We start from the raw sequence: 19,507 nt of genomic DNA, 5'->3' as shown, positions 1-19,507 counted from the left end.
CCTATTAATCATAGGTTAATATTAATCATATTAACCAATGATTAACCTATTAATCATAGGTTAATCAGAGCCAACCTATGATTAATCATATCAGTAGCTGGTTTCAGAATGGAATTAGCCTCCTGTGTCAAGCCACCACTGAGAGGCATGCATTAACAACTTAAATTATTTTGCTTTGATAAATGAACTTACTTGGTTGTTTGCAGAGTGGAACGGAAGGAGCGGGCACATCTAAAAACCGTGAAATTTAGTGCCAGTGCAGGATTGTGTGATTCAAAAGTGGTAAGTTCTTTTATTAAGATCTTATTCTTTTCCATAAAAATCACAGCCTTCATTAACATTCAAAGTTGTCTGTTTGGCAGAACTCATTAAGTGTTTTACATGGCTTCTATGAATTACTCTTGGTCATTTATTGTTTAGTTTTCATAACAATGTGATGATGGTTTTACCTTTGGGAGAGAGACAAGTTTTTATGCAGTTTCATCACAGTAACTTTCTACATGGTTATAACATAAAATAGATAAACATGGTAAATGTGTTAACATGTAGTATAGATCATTGAATTTAGTAATTTCTCTGTATTTGTAGCATTTATTGTATTGTTTTGCATTTGTTTTACCATTGCAACTTACCAGTTGTTTTTCTAGTAGTTCAATCACTTCATATTATCACACTCGGGGGGGCCCCATACATTCTAATATTTTAACACAGACCACAGATACATAAATGTAACATTTGTTTACTGAGATTATCAATGCTGCTAAATTTGATTTAATGGTTTCATCATACATAAATTTAAATATTTTCAAATGTTTAAAATTTAAATGCAAGATTTTAGGGAACTGGCAAGTTTACTTTGTTAAGGCCCCCACATACTGAGCGTACTGTGCCACGAACTGCGCGTACTGTCTGCGGACGGTTGGGTCTTCATACTTGTGTACTGATTACCTAAAATTCTCTCCTGACAAATTCTTTTATTTCACACAATCCTAATGAGAACTAACAAAGTTTGAGTAACTATTTAGGCGTCGAGCTCTGTTTCTTCTCCATCTGGGAAGCCTTAACTCACCTCTCAGTGCGAGACAGAGAATGGCAATCACATGTCGGTTCACCCGGCAAAGACAGTGAACCGCTGCCCGGAGCAGCACAGCATCCTACTGCAGGCAGAGGAGCAGCAGGAGGCTGTGCTGGCTTTAACTGTAATCAGGGATCCATTCAATAAAAATAAAAAATTTGTTCAACCCCCACAATTATTAATTTTTCTAAAAAATGAAAACAAGCAAGACTTAGCCTGGCGTGGGGGGGGGGGGGGGGGGTGCTTGTAAAGCATGGCGGGCGGCAGGCTTGTATACATTGGGGAAAACCCTGAAATCAGTTAGTACTTCTTTACTACCAGCTTCAAACATGTGTATCAATGAAACTGCGGAATGACTATCACTAACTAAAACTTTCCAAAACAAATGAATTGGTTAGATTTGGACATCAATCTGCAGCTCTGCCATTCAGTGGCAGTGCTGCAGATTGATAAGCTATCTGAATAGCTTATCCTAGGTAAAATTTTGTAATAGGTGTGTTTATAATGTTTACAAATTGTACTGTGTAGGTTCAGTTTACTTTCACATTTACCAACTTGCACACTAAATGTTGACTTACAGTCAGTAAATGTGTGCAGACTTGAGTTTTCCTTCTAAATTGCAAACCAGGGCAAAAGGAGTTCTTCTAAAATAGCTCTGCAGAGGAAATTGTGTCTCCCTGTACTGACACACTTTACACTGTTTTAGGACTTTTTTTTTTTCTTACTATGATGTATTTATAATTAATTGGGCATACCAGACATATGCCCCATCACTCAGCATAGTTTTAGTCATATATACAGTACAGACCAAAAGTTTGAACACACCTTTTCATTCAGAGTTTTCTTCATTTTCATTGTAGATTCACACTGAAGGCATCAAAACTATGAATTAACACATGTGGAATTATATACTTAACAAAAATTTTTATATACAACTGAAAATATGTCTTATATTCTAGGTTCTTCAAAGTAACCACTTTTTGCTTTGATTACTGCTTCACACACTCTTAGCATTATCTTGATGAGCTTCTAGAGGTCGTCACCTGAAATGGTCTTGCAACAGTCTTGAAGGAGTTCCCAGAGATGCTTAGCACTTGTTGGCCCTTTTGCCTTCACTCTGCGGTCCAGCTCACCCCAAACCATCTCAATTGGGTTCAGGTCCGGTGACTGTGGAGGCCAGGTCATCTAGCGCAGCACCCCATCACTCTCCTTCTTGGTCAAATAGCCCTTACACAGTCTGGAGGCATGTTTGGGGTCATTGTCCTGTTGAAAAATAAATAATGGTCCAACTAAACGCAAACCGGATGGAATAGCATGCCGCTGCAAGATGCTGTGGTTGCCATGATGGTTCAGTATGCCTTCAATTTTGAATAAATCCCACTTATTTACCTGACAGGGCACACCTGTGAAGTGAAAACCATTTCAGGTGACGACCTCTTGAAACTCATCAAGAGAATGCAGAGTGTGTGCAAAGCACTAATCACAGCAAAAGGTTGCTAACTTTGAAGAACCTAGAATACAAGACATATTTTCAGTTGTTTTACACTTTAGTACATATTTCCACATGTGTTAATTCATAGTTTTGATGTATTCAGTGTGAATCTACAATGTCAAAAGTCATGAAAATAAAGGAAACTCATTGAATGAGTAGGTGTGTCCAAACTTTTGGTCTGTACTGTATTTTTGTTTTGTCAACTGTGGTGTGTGGGGGGATGTTCACTTTTTTTTGCAGGATGAATTGTTGTAGGGCTGTAATGATTCCTCAAATGATTGGAGTACATCAGTTATTAAAATTACTCAAGGAAAATTTATCTGCTGAGGGAGAGCTCGATTACCAAAATAATTTTACAACACCCCTACATTATTGTTGCCCAACCAAGCATTCGTTACATGTTGGTTGCATGTAATCTTGACTATTTTATGTGAATTTCACACACCAACAACCCCTATTTAATGTACAAACAATGCCAATTAAACATTTCATGTTTATTTGGCTCCGACTTACCTCGTGTTGCTCCTGATTGAACCAAGGTCTTGGCAGCCAAACTACTACACCAAGATGAAGGTGTCACTCCTAGGATTTACAGCACAACCCTGCTGTTTTTTAAACACTCGTGAAAAAAACCCTCCTTTGATTACCTCTGATTATGCCTTACAAAGGAGGCTTAGAGTGTGATCCCTGTAGTTGGAACACACTCTGTGGTCCCCATTTTTCAATAGGGAAGCCACCACCACGGTCTGCCAATCCAGGGGACTTGCCCCCGATGTCCACACTGTCAAGAGTTGTGGTAAGAACGAATGCAGAGAATCCAGGTTATGAAGAAAAGTGATGATGAATTTAATGATGAAAGTGGCTCAAACAGTCCAGATCAGGCAGCACGGCAGAGACAAAAAGCACACAGCTAAATACCGGTAGCAACTGACACAAAGACTGAACATGGAGCAAAGTAGCCTCAGGACTTTCCACTTCAACTGAGAACTACTGACTAAGACAACAACTGACAAGGATCTGACAAAGGACGGAGACAACAGGTGGGCTTAAATACACTGGGAGGGTAATCAAGGAATGAGACACACCTGGGAAGCAATCAACGGGGAAGACACAGAAACAGACTCAGGACAGAAACTGAACACAGAAAAACCTCAAAATAAATGCACAGAAACACAGATCATGACACACACAAGATTGCAGAGTTGTACTTTTCCAAGTCTACTACCACCAGTTCCAATATTGTAGACTTCCTAAACAATTTTGACATACTTGTTCTGCATGCTTATGGAGACTTGGACTCTGATTTTACTCTTAAACGATTCCAATCTGCATTCCGCTCATTTTCTTGTGGTAAAGCTTGTGAACCAAATAGATTCAGAACAGAAATCTATAAACGTAATTTGGATGTGATTGGCAGTTTCCTCTTTCATTGAAAGAGGGAGTATTTCCTCAGACTTAGTATGATGCTAATATCTTCCTTCTCCTGAAAAAAGGCAGGTATTGCTTCAAAGTTGCATCAGGACTTTAAGCTTACTAACCAGTTACAAAAAAAATATCTTTTTTTGCCTCCTTCTCATTTGCTATGTTGAAAAAAAAAAATTTTTTTTTGTAACTGTTTTTTTTGTAAAGTTACAAAAACTGGCAGCAACCGTGTGTTACAAAAAAACGTGTGTTTTCTGTAACAGCTAATCATCTAAACAAATACACGGCTCACTTGATCTATTGTGATCAAACTGGCCTCAAACCAGTTTGACCAGTTTTCAAACAGATGCTGACTCCTAAACATTATGTGCCAGACAAACCTTCTTGGCTCTGCAGTTATCTCATTAGATGCTCAGCAGGTTTTCAACCAAACTAAGTGGGAGTATTTATCCACATTTTTCAATAACCTCAATATTTCCTCGACATTTGTTTGTCATGACCAATTCCTCCTGCAGCAAGCAGCCCCAAAACATAATGTTGCAACCCCATTCTTCACAGTTGGGATGGTGTTCCCAGGCTTACAGGCATCACCCTCCCCCCTGTTTTCCTCCAAATATGAGCTCCTCTCTTCTCCAACACCATAAGACTGTGAGCAGTAAGCCTCTTCTGCACTGATGGCTCATATTGCTTTTTGCTGTTTTCTATTATTAATTTAGTAACATATCTCCTGGAGCTTTAATATGTTCTAAATTTGGCTGGAGTTTCAGAACTAATAAAAGCAATGTTTTTGTGGCCCTCCTGTCATTCTATAACATGCAGTTGTGGAACATCAAGACGTACCATTAGTAACAATGTAATTGGAAAACACAAAGTTGTATTACCTGTTCCCGCTGTCTATGGACTTTAAAGCTTTTTCTAAGTCTAGTATGTAAAAGCAATAATACCAACATAGCCTTTGCATGATCTTACTTTTTTTTATAAATAAAGACCAGTATAAAGACCGGTTTATGCTGGTCTTTATGATCACTATAAACTGGTCATAAAGATATTGTACTAAAGACAATTTTTTATGTCCCTTTAAATGTTTTGGAGCAAATGAAATGGTTAGAACCTTAAATATGTATATAGTGCTGTAAAACAGTTGCATGTTTCTTTTGTTTTTGCCTGTTCATGAAGAACAAGTAAAAACCATTATAGGGCAAATTGAATAATAGCAAAACGAAAGGTACAATATAGTTTTAAAATCTCTTGAATCTTTATACAAAAGTGCCTTAAAAAGTTATAAAAGAAATAAAGAAAATATAACCAGTCATATTCTTTCTATATATCCTTTTTTTAAACTTTGAAAATCTGATATTTCATGTATCTTTTTTATTTTTATTTTATGAAGTTCTTCTACATTGCTGCTCAGCAGGTTTTCAACCAAACCAAGTGGTAGTATTTATTCACATTTCTCAAAAACTTCAAAATTTCCTCATGACATTTGTTCGTCATGACCAATTTCTCCTCCTGGGAGTTCATGCAAAATAGACATAGGTTCTCATTGAGGTCGACACGATGAAAATTGCGTAGCTTTATTGACAGTCAATAGAGCGTTGTGCGAAGTGTTGTCTGGACTCCAGACCTGGACAACTTGCCCCAGTTGATGTTATCAGGAATTTTGTTCTCTACCAGAACATCCTGGCGGACATTGTCCAACAATCATCATAGGGCCTTAAGCCCAGTCACTTTGGTTATGCAGCAGGACAATGATCCAAAGAACAGTTGCAAAGTGACATTTGAATAACTCAAATATAAATCAAAACAAAGTTTTGGAGAGGCCTAGCCAAAGTCTGGACTTGAACCCAATTCAAATACTTTAAACCTTAAGAATGGCATATGATATTAAACATTTCTTTCATGCCTGAAAACTCTCCAAGGTAAATTAAGAGTTCTGCAAAGAAGAGTGGGTCAAAGTTTCTGTGGAGATGTTAAAGACTTGTTTCCAGATTTTGCAAACTATGGATGTAAGTTGTGTTATTGCGAAACACCTCCCCCCCCCCTTCTCTCTCACTCTACTTCCCCTTCTCAGAGGAGGGAGATGTGCAGCCAGCTCTCCATCTAACGGGTAATTTAAGTTTTCTAAATCTGATGGGATTTTACCCTGTCCAGAACTGGGTAAACTCTGTTTAAGCTGGCATCGAGAAAGACTAGCCTGGTTTCTAACGACCTCTCCCTCCAGATGTCCCACCCTTCTTCACCCTGTGAATTAGCTAGATTGAGCAGCCTGCAATCAACTAGTTTCACAGAGCACACCTGTTAACGGTCGCTCTTTCTCTTTTTTACAACGTGCACTTGTTACTGAACCAGGTTGGTTTTAGTGACTCGGGCGAGTCCCAAGGGTGTTGTTTTGGCTAAAAGCAACCTATAAAACATTTCTACTTTTTCCTCCCAGAATCAAACTTCATAGCTATTTTATGACCATCAAAGAACTTTAAGGTGACTCATTAATTGAATGTCCACAACATCTTTTAGATTTTCTTAAATGCTAATTATTTTATTAGTAAGGCAATTTTGCAAGGGTCAGTACAGCTTAATTCATTAGCAGAAATAATCAAATAAGTAAAATCAATAATCTAACCTATCTTTCCCTAATGCTGACACTGAGAACTAAAAAAGGGAAACTTTGAGAGAGACGGACAGAGTTTGGCATTTTGAACCCCAGAACTGGCCTGATGATGAAGAAGGTGTTGCAGCAGCAGGAGGTTCCCAGTACAGGAAGAGTACTGACTTACAGCGGCAGGTCTCGGGCCTCAGGGTGACTTCCTTATGCGCGTAGCGGTCCTCAGCTTCTTGTCTTGCAGCTCTGTAGCTCCCTTCTCCTCGTCTCACGATCTTCCTGGTCCCACGGAAGGAACACACCAGTTCTTCCTCTTTGTCTTTGTTCTTTGCCTTTGTCTTTATCTTTACCTTCATCTTTGCCTTGGTCTTTGTCTTTGGGGGTCTAAACCCAGGTGTTGAGAAAAGTGCGATTTGAAGCCACATGTTGCGGGGCTGACGGGTTGGTCCCCATGAGCAGAACAGTCTCCGGCTCTGTGGCCCCGGCTCTTCTTCAACTGTTACAGTTACTTGTTTCACCTTTAAGTACTTCCACAAGTGTAAGAGAAAGTGTAAATATTCTTATAATCAAACCAACATCAACCACTGGTTAAACTAATATTAATTATTGGCATAATTATAAGTTGTTATTTTAAGTATTTTACTCTGGGTTTTATCCAATTACTCAAAATGTTTAGATTTTATTCTTTAAAAACCTTTAATGCTTTAAAATAAGGAATGGTCTGAACTATTTTTAGCCTGATGCAAGATAGAAACTTCCCCTTTTCTTCAGGAAACCAGCTCTTCCTGTTTCATGACTCTCTTTCTGCCTTACTTTGATTTTTTATGATTAAATAGAAAAAAGTAGAATTAAAACAAAGTTTGCAGGACACAATAACAACACACACAACCAGATTCATTTTATTACTGTCTGACTCTACTGTTGGGTCTTGATGTCACCTGTGTAATTAATTTTAAGGTAAATTTATTTATTGTTACTATTACACTAAAATCTCCAGCATGGGGAAGTGGGATGAGCTCGACTTTTCTCGACAGTTGTTACTGCTAAGGGAGGTAACACTTTATTTGGAGGGGTATGAATAAGATTGACATGACACTATCATAAACATGACATACCTGCCATGAACATCAGTAAGTCTTCATGAATATTTATGACTGTTGTCATAAAGTGTCATTCGGTAAATCAATACAAAGTTGACATTATTTAAAATGTCTTTGTTATGACAACTTGACATTAACCTAGACAAAATTATCTTTATGACAACTTGACATAAACCAAGAATCATGTCATAATAGTAGCCATGATTTAATTATTACACTATCAAAAGCTTTGACAAAACAGCAATTAATATTCCCACTACCTGAAGTAAAGCAAAACAAGTAGGACCAACAAAAGATTTCATTAAGCTTTATTACACTGTCAAATGATTTAATAGCAGTCAATAACAATTTCTTTTACATCAAGTAAAGTGGAACAAGTAGCACCAGTTATGAAAATGTCATTAAGTGTTACTACAGTGTCATTAAGTGAAACAAGTAATAGTTATGAAGATGTCATTAAGTGTTATTACAGTGTCATTAAGTGAAACGAGTAACAGTTATGAAGATGTCATTAATATTAACTCTTATGTCAAGTAAAGTGAAACTAGTAGCAACAATTATAAAGATGTCATTTAGTGTTATTACAGTGTCAAATGCTATGCTAACAGTCACTGATATTAAGTCTTACCTCAAGTGAAGTGAAACACACTGAACTAATAACTACCATCACAGCTGTAGAACAACCCCTTTGTACATTGGAATAAAACAAAAGATAACTTGTTCTTCAAACAGAGGGTTTAATGTCTGGTCAGTATGTTATTACTCTGAAATACTGATTGAAAAACTAAAACAGAATTACTTATTCTGTAACTTAAGAAAATAGGTTCTTTCAACAGTAAATTTTTTTTGCTTTGATTGTGTCAGCCATCTAATTCGTTATAGCCTTCCTGTAATCCTCTGAAAACAGGAGATATTCTTCTTGTCTTCATTTTCTGGCAGCAGCTCTTTGGAGGTGTCCAGGAATGCTCAGAAATTACAGCTGTTCTTGCAATAGTTAATCATGGTGAAAGCCTTTTCATGAATCCAAACTTGGTGAATCTCTTCTGGACATTCTCATAGTTGGTGATGACTCAATTCATTGTGGTCACTTAAAAAAAGAACAAAAACAAAAAACAATGTCATCATAATTCAGCATTTATTTAAATACCATTCCAAAAGTGCCCCTTTCTGCACACTGTCAGAATGGTAGAGTGGCAGACAAATGTCTAGTTAACATGACTGGTTGTTATGAAGTGCAATACAATTATTTCTTAACACAAGTAGCATAATAACTAAAGCTGAACAAAATTATTGTCATCAAATATTTGTTTGGCAGAAGTTCAGACAGACTGCCACTGTTGTTCAGATTGCATCATTTACTGTATAGTTTTAGGCACATGAGTGTATCTTTTCACTTAATGAGCATTCTAAATTATTTCCAACCAGATACTCTGGCTTATTGATGTTTGCAAGAAGTTTATTAATAAATAAATAGATTTAACACCAGTTTTTAGTTGTCTAAAACGTAACTTATTAACTCAGCTGGTGAATATTGATTCCTGCTCCCCCTTCCGCACTTACATGGGTGTCCCACCCTACTTCACCTGGACAAAATTGTTTCAATCTGGAGAGACTCAGACAGAGAAAAAAAGTGATTAAAGAAAGTTTAATAACAAATATTAAAGTCCTTTGGCGTTCAGGCCCTGGCCGGGGATGTCGAGCTGGAACTTTGATAAGCTTGATAAACATTTCTGATGCTGCATAGGAATGTAATCCCCCAAAGTGAGAGCTGAGGCCGGGGCCGAAGCCCTGGTAGGAGAGATACATGTACGGAGAATGCAGGAAGAATTTATTTATTTTTTAATAGAGGCGGTGACTAAACGGAGAAGGTGACAGGAGATGTGAGGAAGAGGCTACCTAGGAAAGATAAGGAGTGGGATAGATAGGGGCCAAAAAGGGACGCTGCAAGGCGTTGAATGAGAGGTAGCTGGTGGATGAAAGCCAGGAGGGGACACCGTGAGGCGTGAAATGGTGGGATGCTGGTGGATGAAGGCCAGCAGGGAACGAGTGGGGCATTAAATGGCGAAGTGCTGGTAGATGAAGGCCAGCGGGGGAGGCCGAAGCGTATGATGGCGAGAGGCTGGTAGATGTAGGCCAGCTGCGAATGAGTGGGGCGTCAAATGGTGAGGTGCTGGTAGATGAAGGCCAGCAGGGGCACGGGGGTCATTTACGGGGAGGGATGCTGGTAGATTAAGGCCAGCTGGGGTGATGCTATGAAATAATATTTAGCAGGTGGAAGGGGCCAGCTGTGCATTACTAGGATGACAAGAAAATGAAGGCCAGCAGGGAACGAGTGGGGCATTAAATGGCGAAGTGCTGGTAGATGAAGGCCAGCGGGGGAGGCCGAAGCGTATGATGGCGAGAGGCTGGTAGATGTAGGCCAGCTGCGAATGAGTGGGGCGTCAAATGGTGAGGTGCTGGTAGATGAAGGCCAGCAGGGGCACGGGGGTCATTTACGGGGAGGGATGCTGGTAGATTAAGGCCAGCTGGGGTGATGCTATGAAATAATATTTAGCAGGTGGAAGGGGCCAGCTGTGCATTACTAGGATGACAAGAAAATGAAAAAGAGGGAATAGGTTAAAAAAGGAAGGAGATGACTTCTTGCTACAGGAGACGAGATGCTAGAGGTAAGGTTAGCCTCACAGGGTGACAGAGGATGTGGATGAGATGAGGTCAATCTGGATGAAACCTGAAAATAAGAAAGTAAGTAAAGATTATTTATAAAGCGCATTTCACAGACATTGAATCACAGCGCTGTACAATAGAAATACACAAAATCAACAGAAGAAACAACAAAATTGAGAGATAAAAGCCTGGGAAAATAAAAACGTTTGTAGTTGCTTTTAAAAACCTCCACAATCAGCAAAACGGAGCTGTAATGGCAAACTGTTACACAGCCTGAAGGCCACCGACTGAAAGGCCCGTCCCCTTTAGTTTTAACCATGTCCGTGGAACAACCAAAAGATTCTGACTTGGGGAGCGGAGACCACAGGCAGCAGAACATTTAGTGAAAAGCTGACAAAAATAAGCAGAAGCCTGACCATGTAATGCTCTGTACGTCAGCACAAGCATTTATAAGGGGTGAAGGACAAAAAGGGCATGGTTTGTATTTAAGGCATAAAGTATAAAAGTTTGAATCAGAATGAAAGACTAAGAAAATATAGGGAATAAATTTCAATGCGAGACATGAGATTGAGATTTGAAGTGGGTGACTTTGTCCAATAGTGGGACTAGGCTGGATGAAGGCTGAGAAGAACGGCTTATCAGCAAGGATGTTAGAATGTGGTGCCGGTTATGTCATGAGACAGATGGGTGGAGGTTCAGCTCTATAGTTGGGACACGACTGCTTATGGTGGAAAGCGACGACATGGGATCGCTTGCAGAATTGACCCTTCAGGGAACAGGTTATGGCAATGGAACGGATTTGTAAAACTCTGGGGACTCGAGCTGCTGAAATGAAGGTTGAAACTGGAGCAGATACGAAGAGATTTTTATTTTATTATATTTTATTTTTTTATTAGAGGCTTGAACTTGTGAAACGTGTCATGCGAATAAACTTCATTGGACCCGGGCAATGAAATTGGAAGTTTGGTTCCTCCGGATGGGCCGTGTGCTTCAAAACGCTGTAAATGCTGATTGCCTGTTGCTGATGGGCCCACAAGAATGACTGCTAATGGCAATAGGCCCTTGAAGTGAGACTGGAACGAACGCGTTCGAGCGTGGAATCTGGGTGAGCTAGAGAGTAGGCTTCATCAACCTGGAAATGACAGGATGGCTTGGGAAATAATAGCATGCGGATTTCGGACGATCTTAGATGAGCGATGCAACTTAGACAACCCCGGCTACAGATGAGTTTAATGGGGAGTCTGGAGAGGGGGTGGGGGGGGGGGATTGACTTATATTTGGGGGCAAAATGAATCTATGAAGCTGAACAAAAACTACGAAAATATTTAGACAGGCTACTTGTTAAAAAGCTTAGGTCCTGAATTGATGTTTGCTAGTCAACACTAGCCAACATGCCTGCTTCCAACAACATTACTCCACTCAGACGGTTAGTTTGGGAAAAAAACTGTGCAAAGTTCTTTGCGTTTTGCTACCGTGATTCATGCAGCTCCTGTGAGTTCAGAACAGCAGCAGGTGAAAACCCAGCGTGAGCGACTCAGGGTTCATGGCAGTTGTACAGTTTAACCGTGAAAATTGACAGAGGACACAGATATGGGAAGTGGGGAAGTGATATGAAACAGCGATCAGCCACGATGCGTTATGTATTGGGGAAAAATTCCTAAGTCAAAGCCAGAACTCGTTATTATATTGAGGCTGAACCACCTACTATTTAAGGATGCTTTTGGTAAGTAGTGAATAGGACACGGAACAAAATTTGATGTGAAGCGATAATTGGGTAATGGTCCTAACACGCGAGAATTTGGCTTGTTTAACGATTAGTGAAAGCTCTTGAACTGATCCTACCGAGATGTGCTATGGAAGGAATATTAACCAACTACACTAGCGGTTCTCAACGTGGGTGGTACCGCCCCCCAGGGGGTGTTCAGAGGATGGCAGGGGGGTGCTGACGGACATTTTTACAAAAGGGGGGCGCTGGGATGCCTTTGGTTGAAGGTAAACTTTACACCTTAAATGCACAACAATGCCAGTTTAGACTTTGAGCAACTTGGTAAAACTGTATTGTGTAACATTAAATCATGCTTGGCTGCAAGCATGATTTAATGTATGTCTTGGACACTCGGGTGAAGAGAGGTGCGGAGCAGTCCATTGACCACGACCTGGTGACGAGTTGGCTCCAGTGGTGGGGGAGGAAGCCGGTCAGACCTGGCAGGCCCAAACGTGTAGCGAGGGTCTGCTGGGAACGTCTGGCGGAGTCCCCTGTGAGACAGAGCTTTAACTCTCATCTCCGGCAGAACTTCGAACACATTCCGGGGGAGGTGGGGGACATTGAGTCTGAGTGGACCATGTTCCGTACCTCTATTGCCGAGGTGGCCTATCGGAGCTGCGGCCGCAAGGTTGTTGGTGCCTGTCGCTGCGGCAACCCTCAAACCCGTTGGTGGACACCTTCGGTGAGGGATGCTGTCAAGCTGAAGAAGGAGTCCTACCGGGCCTTTTTGGCCTGTGGGACTCCAGAAGCAGCTGATGGGTACCGGCGGGCAAAACGGCATGCGGCTTGGGTTGTCGCTGAGGCAAAAACTCGGGCCTGGGAGGAGTTTGGAGAGGCCATGGAGACAGACTTCCGTACAGCTTTGAGGCGATTCTGGTCCACCATCCGGCATCTCAGGAGGGGGAAGCAGTGCAGCACCAACACTGTTTATAGTGGGGATGGTGTGCTGCTGACCTCAACTCGGGACGTTGAGGTCAGCAGCGGAATACTTCGAAGACCTCCTCAATCCCACCAACATGCCTTCTGTTGAGGAAGCTGAGCATGGGGACTCTGGGTTGGGCTCTCCAATCTCTGGGGACGAGGTCGCCGAGGTAGTCAAAAAGCTCCTCTGTGGCAGGGCCCCGGGGGTGGATAAGATCCGCCCGGAGTTCCTTAAGGCTCTGGATGTTGCAGGGTTGTGTTGGCTTATGTGACTCTGCAATATCGCATGGACATCGGGGGCAGTTCCCCTGGATTGGCAGACTGGGGTGGTGGTCCCCCTGTTTAAAAAGGGGGACCGGAGGGTGTGCTCCAATTACAGGGGGGTCACACTCTTAAGGTCTATTCAGGGGTCCTGGAGAGGAGGGTCCGTCGGATAGTCGAACCTCGGATTCAGGAAGAGCAGTGTGGTTTCCGTCCTGGTCGTGGAACACTGGACCAGCTCTACACCCTCAGCAGGGTCCTGGAGGGTGCATGGGAGTTCGCCCAACCAGTCTACATGTGTTTTGTGGACTTGGAGAAGGCGTTCGACCGTGTCCCTCGGGGGGCCCTGTGGGGGGTACTCCGGGAGTATGGGGTACCGGGCCCTTTGATACAGGCTGTCAGGACCCTGTATGACCTGTGTCAGAGTCTGGTCCGCATTGCCGGCAGTAAGTCGGGCTCGTTTCCGGTGAGAGTGGGGCTCCGCCAAGGCTGCCCTTTGTCACCGATTCTGTTCATTACTTTTATGGACAGAATTTCTAGGCGCAGTCGAGGTGTTGAGGGGATCCGTTCTGGTGGCCCTAGGATCGCATCTCTGCTTTTTGCGGAGGATGTGGTCCTGTTGGCTTCATTGGAACGTGATCTGCAGCTCTCACTGGAGCGGTTCGCAGCCGAGTGTGAAGCGGCCGAGATGAGGCTCAGTGCCTCCAAATCCGAGGCCATGGTCTTGAGCCGGAAAAGGGTAGAGTGCCTTCTCCGGGTCAGGGGGGTCGTCCTGCCTCAAGTGGAGGAGTTTAAGTATCTGGGGATCTTGTTCACGAATGAGGGAAGAAGGGAGCGGGAGGTCGACAGGCGGATTGGGGCAGCGTCTACTGTGAAGCGGGCGCTGTACCGGTCTGTCGTGGTGAAGAGAGAGCTGAGCCAAAAAGCAAAGCTCTCGATTTACCAGTCGATCTACGTTCCCACCCTCATCTATGGTCATGAGCTTTGGGTCATGACCGAAAGAACGAGATCACGGGTACAAGCGGCCGAAATCGGCTTCCTCTGCAAGGGTGGTGGGCTCTCCCTTAGAGATAGGGTGAGAAGCTCGGTCATCTGGTATGGACTCAGAGTAGAGCCGCTGCTCCTCCACGTCGAGAGGAGCCAGTTGAGATGGCTCGGGCATCTGGTAAGGATGCCTCCTGGACGCCTCTCTGGTGAGGTGTTCCGGGCACGTCCCACCGGGAGGAGGCCTCGGGGCAGACCCAGGACATGCTGGAGGGATTACGTCTCTCGGCTGGCCTGGGAACGCCTTGGGATTCCCCCGGAGGAGCTGGAAGAAGTGGCTGGGGAGAGGGAAGTCTGGGCCTCCCTTCTGAAGCTGCTGCCCCCGCGACCCGACCCCGGATAAGCGGAAGAAAATGGATGGATGGATGGATGGATGGATAAATCATGCTTGGCTGCAACTGTATGAATGGCAGCTCTTCAGTGTTTGTTAGCTTCTGTTAGCTTCTTGGCGCAGCTCCGTTCTCCTGCAGCTAAAATCACGATACCCTCACTGTGTAACCCTCTGAAAAATGAACCCATTTAAATAAAGAAATCCCTTCATGGGGTGATACCACGATAGAGAGCGTTCATTTCATAGCGTTAACACGGTGCTGTAAGTGGTCCGGTATGAAACGTGGGTGATAGAACAACACAGCACTTTTAAATTTCAATAATCAGAATGCAGAAATAGTTTCCGTTGTTTTAAAAGGTTTATGTCGGTCTGCCTTTTCCCCATCGATACGCTTCCCGACCGCTGCGCACCTTAGGGGCTTAAAAAAAAAAGCGCACATTGCGCAAAACTCTGAAACAGGAGTAGCAGGACATAAAACGGAGCGACGAACTAGATGTGAATTATGGCATAAAAACAGAGAATCTGACGCTGAACAGTGAAAAAAATCAACACATGATGTGAAGTAGTAGGAGTAGCAGGTGATGAGTGAAGATTACTGATGATCAATAAACGATAAAATAAATTTAGCAACAGGAAAGAAACTAAAGTGGACATAGTAATAAACCAAGAGAGGATAATTCTAATCAAATGAAACTAAATGGAAATGATTGAAGAACAAAATGCAAGAATAAACTAAGAAACTAAAGTAAATACAGAGGAATAAACTGGTATGGCAATGCCTTTTGAGCAATAATTAATACAGAGGACTGTATGGCAAGAATAAACAGACACTATTTCCAGATAAAAGGTAAAATAATATTGTTGAAGTGCCATGGGTTTGTTGAGACCATATCTAATACTGAGAATAAATATATCTTACAGACCATAACAGTAAAGAACTGATCACTTATGTTTTTAATTAGATTTGATATATTTATTTCTTCAATATTATTTTTCATGTCAGTGTTAATGTCATGAGGCTGATGACTCCATGACACTTTCAATTTGACTCATTAGGATTTGATTAAGAACCAGATTTGTTCTTTGTAATTTCTGTCCAGTTAAACTATTAATCTATAAATCAATAGACAGGTCTATATAAAGATATAATCCATGTTTATGTCTCATATTTATATGGCATTAAAAGGACCTGGAACTTTGGTTTTTCCACTGAATGCTCTGGTTTGCACATTAAATGCCATGTGGGTGGTGCAGCACACCAGAAACCGACAAACACTGAAGAGAAGAAGAGCTATGATTAATGTAGTTACAGTTCTATCTATGTTTTAATGTTGCAGAGCTCAGTCGTTTGCAAATAGTTCAAAGTTTAAACTGGCATGTTGAACATCTTTTATCTGGTCATTTTGTGGAATATTTAGCAACTAGAAAATGACAAAAAATAAGAATATTTATCCACTCTGATTGGGTGCTGTTAGGCCTACAAATTTTAACTTGAATGTTCATTGCATTTTTGTAAACGCCTTTGAAAATAATTTCTATTCCCATGACTTTTTTGTTCTCTGGGAAATCATTTTTGATGATAAATACAGAAACAAGCATAACAATCAAAACATCTACAATAGTGATAGTAATATTAATAATAAAATAATAGTGCAAAGTAGCCTACAAATTCTTTGGTGGGGGGCGGTGAGGGACCTAGATAAAGGCTAGGGGGGCGCTGGCCCAAACAAGGTTGAGAAACACTGAACTACATGATCCGTCGGCAGCCAGTTTACTGCACATGTTCACATGTTTCCTTGCAACGAGGCGAGAGTCACAATTAGGCTAATAATATAATTTATGACTCGCAGACTGTACGCACAACCTCTCTTCTGCCGGCGCACAGCTTTTTCTTCTTTTTCTTTTTTGCTGGCCTGTGTTTAATTCGAATGGGTCATTAATGCGCATCTCATTCACTAGCGTCCATTGGTAGCGAAGGTAACGAATATAGAAGCAGAAAGATAAATGCGGTAATCATGACGATCCGGCTGGTCCGCTCTCAGTAGTTCAGTAACGCAGATAGACGTGAATAAACACGGCCGCTAGACTTGAAAGGGACTGGGAAGAGGAGCAGGAAGTCCAGTGCAGGGCGTAATAGAGCTCAAGAAGTAAGCTATGGAGAGCTTGATAACGATAAATAACAGATTTACTACTGTGTGCGAGACGCTGTAAAAGAACCTGGAGAGCCGCCTGCGCTCGTCGGTGCGGGGGTTAGGGGTTGCTACTATTTATTCGTTCATTCGGTTAAAAAGCCCTGGAACAATATAAACATAGCCTGAGTGGTGGATGCGAATAGGGCCTGTGAGTTCTGGAAGGGGATTGACTAAAATGCCTGCACTACATAGCATTGCGGAAACATGAATGAGACATGTGAATGTTGCGTCTTACCCCGACAGCCCGAGACGGACGTAGCGCGAGAGATCCGAGGGGAGGCGCTGATGAGCGGGCTTACAGAAGCCATGTGGAAGGAGAGAAGCTGTTGATGTGGCTGATTCAGAGCGGGGAACCGGTGGGAAGGCGATGGTGAAATGGAGAGAAGATGGACGATGAGCTGGGAGGAAATGGTGACATGATCGGCTCGTGCCAGGGCCTGAGGTGAAGAGAGACGGCCTGGGAATGTTAATGGTGGGATTAAGTGCCTGCTTGCCTAGATGGATCCTGACAAAGATGGCGAAGGAGCAGGAAACGGTGAATTGCAGCCAGGCGAGAGAGCGGCGAGAGCTGCTAAAAGTGATTGAAGCCAGGGCCAGGATAAATTCTCTTGCGATTGAGGGGGAAGAGCCGAGCATGCGATTAAGCTGCCCTAATGTCAGCAGGATCATGGGTGAAAAGACAGGGAATCACGAAGAAAAGGATCTGGTGAGATTGCTGGCTGAGAAGCTGTGGTGAGCAGCTGAACGGATTGATCGCATGTGGTAAGCGGAAAAGGCCGTGGCCAGAAGGTAGTTTTCAACTGGAGCTCGAACGATGAGTGGCCGAAGCGAGGTTTGATCCAACGCTGATAGGTCCAGGGTGAAGAGAGTGAGGCGCTGATTGATAAGGCAGGTGAGGCTTCCAGATTGAATCTGCGCCTAGGCTTCATAACATTACAAAGAAAGCGAACATAGTCAATGTTATTTTCTCAAAGAAAATGTAAAGTTAATAAGACACATACCTCATATGTATTAGGTGGCAAACTACGGCTTCTTTTTAAACAGGAGGTCTGGTTGTTATAACTTGTGCTACGTTGGCCCCACCATAGACATAATATAAGGGTAGACCCCGCATTGGCTGCACCCCGCATTGGCTGCTCCGGCGCAGGAAATACGGCGGCCATCTTGGAGCGGTCGTCCCTCCTACTTTGCTCAACCAAAACAACAGAAGATGCCTCAGCACTGAGGGATATTGTTGTTCGGATCGATGGACTATTGATGTGAGGGCTCCAAACATCAATTTCACAAGTAAGATGGGCCAAACAACATTTCACAAGTAAGATGGACATATTATTGTGTATATTTTGTGATTAGAATATTACTTTACTGTATTTATGTCCACCGGTGAGATACCAGCTAATATTAGCTACAGCAGTGGTCCCCAACCCCCGGTCCGTGGATCAATTGGTATCGGGCCGCGCATGAATTAGTGAAATATTTCCGTTTTATTTATTATTTGAGTCTGGAGGATCTTTTATTTTGAAAATCCTTTAACCGGATTCTCTCGGTTAATTGCGCGCCAACACTGAGGCCACAAGCAGCGAAATGAGTAAGAAACAGATCAGATGTCTTTGGAAAGTTTCTTTGCGAAGGGGAAAAGGCCCAGAGAAGAGACAGGAGAATGGATTTATCCCGGACCGTTAGGTGAGTCCCACATTACAAGCCCGCTCTGCGTAACATGCGGCGACCGGCTGCGAATGAGACAAAGAAGCTTCAAGCTGCTTTGCCACGTAGAGACCAAGCAGGCTGTGAATATAAGCAACACTTCGGGTGTTATTGTCTCCCATCACTCCCAGATGGGACCGTCTCGTTGCAGAGAAACAAGCTCAGGGCTCTCGTTAGTCATTATTGTGAGTTACAATTTTTACGAAAGTAAAATGTTCGTTTTTGTGGCGCATCTGTATCTTATTTTGAAGGAATATATAAACATTACCATAGCGACCAGAGTCAGAGCGTTTGGGCAGTGGTCGAGAGGAGATGAGTAGAGCTTGTGAGTCTTAAGTCTGGTTTAGACAGAAAGATTTAAGAATTGTCGGCCGATTCTCCAAACCTCTGTGAGCACAGAGCTGATAAAAGCAGAACAGGTTAGATCGGTTCGTGTGTCCAAGGCAGGAGCAACACGAACCGATTCCAGTCACGAACATCCCGATTCCAGAGGATAATCAAGTAAAACCCCCAATATAGCGATAGTTTGTGGAGTCATTTTAAGAGATAAAAGACGTAACAAAAAGAAAAGGCGGTGGATAAAAGAGGACGGTAGCAGCCGCTCTATTTGCTGCACTATGATTTGGAGGTGAATATGTTTTTTCATAGTTAACATTTTTAACTGAATAAACATAATAATGACCTGTAGATTTAATAATAAACATTTCTACATATCATCTCCGATATCCAGCGGACTCTCAGTTGCGCGATATGTCAGCTGTTTGGGATTCCCCTCTGTTCTGACATCACCACGCTTTTTGATTGGCTACCTGTCACATTCAGCAGGTCGTATTCTCGTTCCCAGACATGAAAAACCCCACAGGTTGCGATAAAAACTCCAAGACAACCCAAATTGGGTATATTCAGGATTTAGCGGGAACACCAACACCGCCTCACG

General features: G+C 42.5%; 1 protein-coding gene and 1 long non-coding RNA gene across 6 annotated transcripts in view; one reads left to right on the top strand and one right to left on the bottom strand.

Moving 5' to 3' along the window:
- The window catches only part of LOC103476363 (disks large homolog 2-like), a 56,535-nt gene that overhangs the window by 21,895 nt on the left and 15,133 nt on the right, over window positions 1-19,507 (top strand). For all 5 annotated transcript variants that reach the window (XR_014090790.1, XM_081615230.1, XM_081615229.1 and 2 more), the window contains one exon: window positions 207-282. Coding sequence is in view for 4 of the 5 variants with exons in the window: in XM_081615230.1 (XP_081471356.1) it covers window positions 207-282 (76 nt within the window). In the remaining variant the exon portion in view is untranslated. The remainder of the gene's footprint in view (window positions 1-206; window positions 283-19,507) is intronic.
- Window positions 9,317-18,394, bottom strand: LOC103476364 (uncharacterized). Its single transcript, XR_014090793.1, has 2 exons — window positions 17,102-18,394; window positions 9,317-10,416 (listed from the first exon to the last, which is right to left on the bottom strand). It is a non-coding gene; the product is annotated as an uncharacterized LOC103476364 (long non-coding RNA).

This window comes from Poecilia reticulata, chromosome 14 (assembly GCF_904066995.2).
Source record: "Poecilia reticulata chromosome 14, P_reticulata-male-v2, whole genome shotgun sequence".
NCBI lineage: Eukaryota > Metazoa > Chordata > Actinopteri > Cyprinodontiformes > Poeciliidae > Poecilia > Poecilia reticulata.
This window is presented reverse-complemented; position numbering and strand designations above follow the sequence as displayed.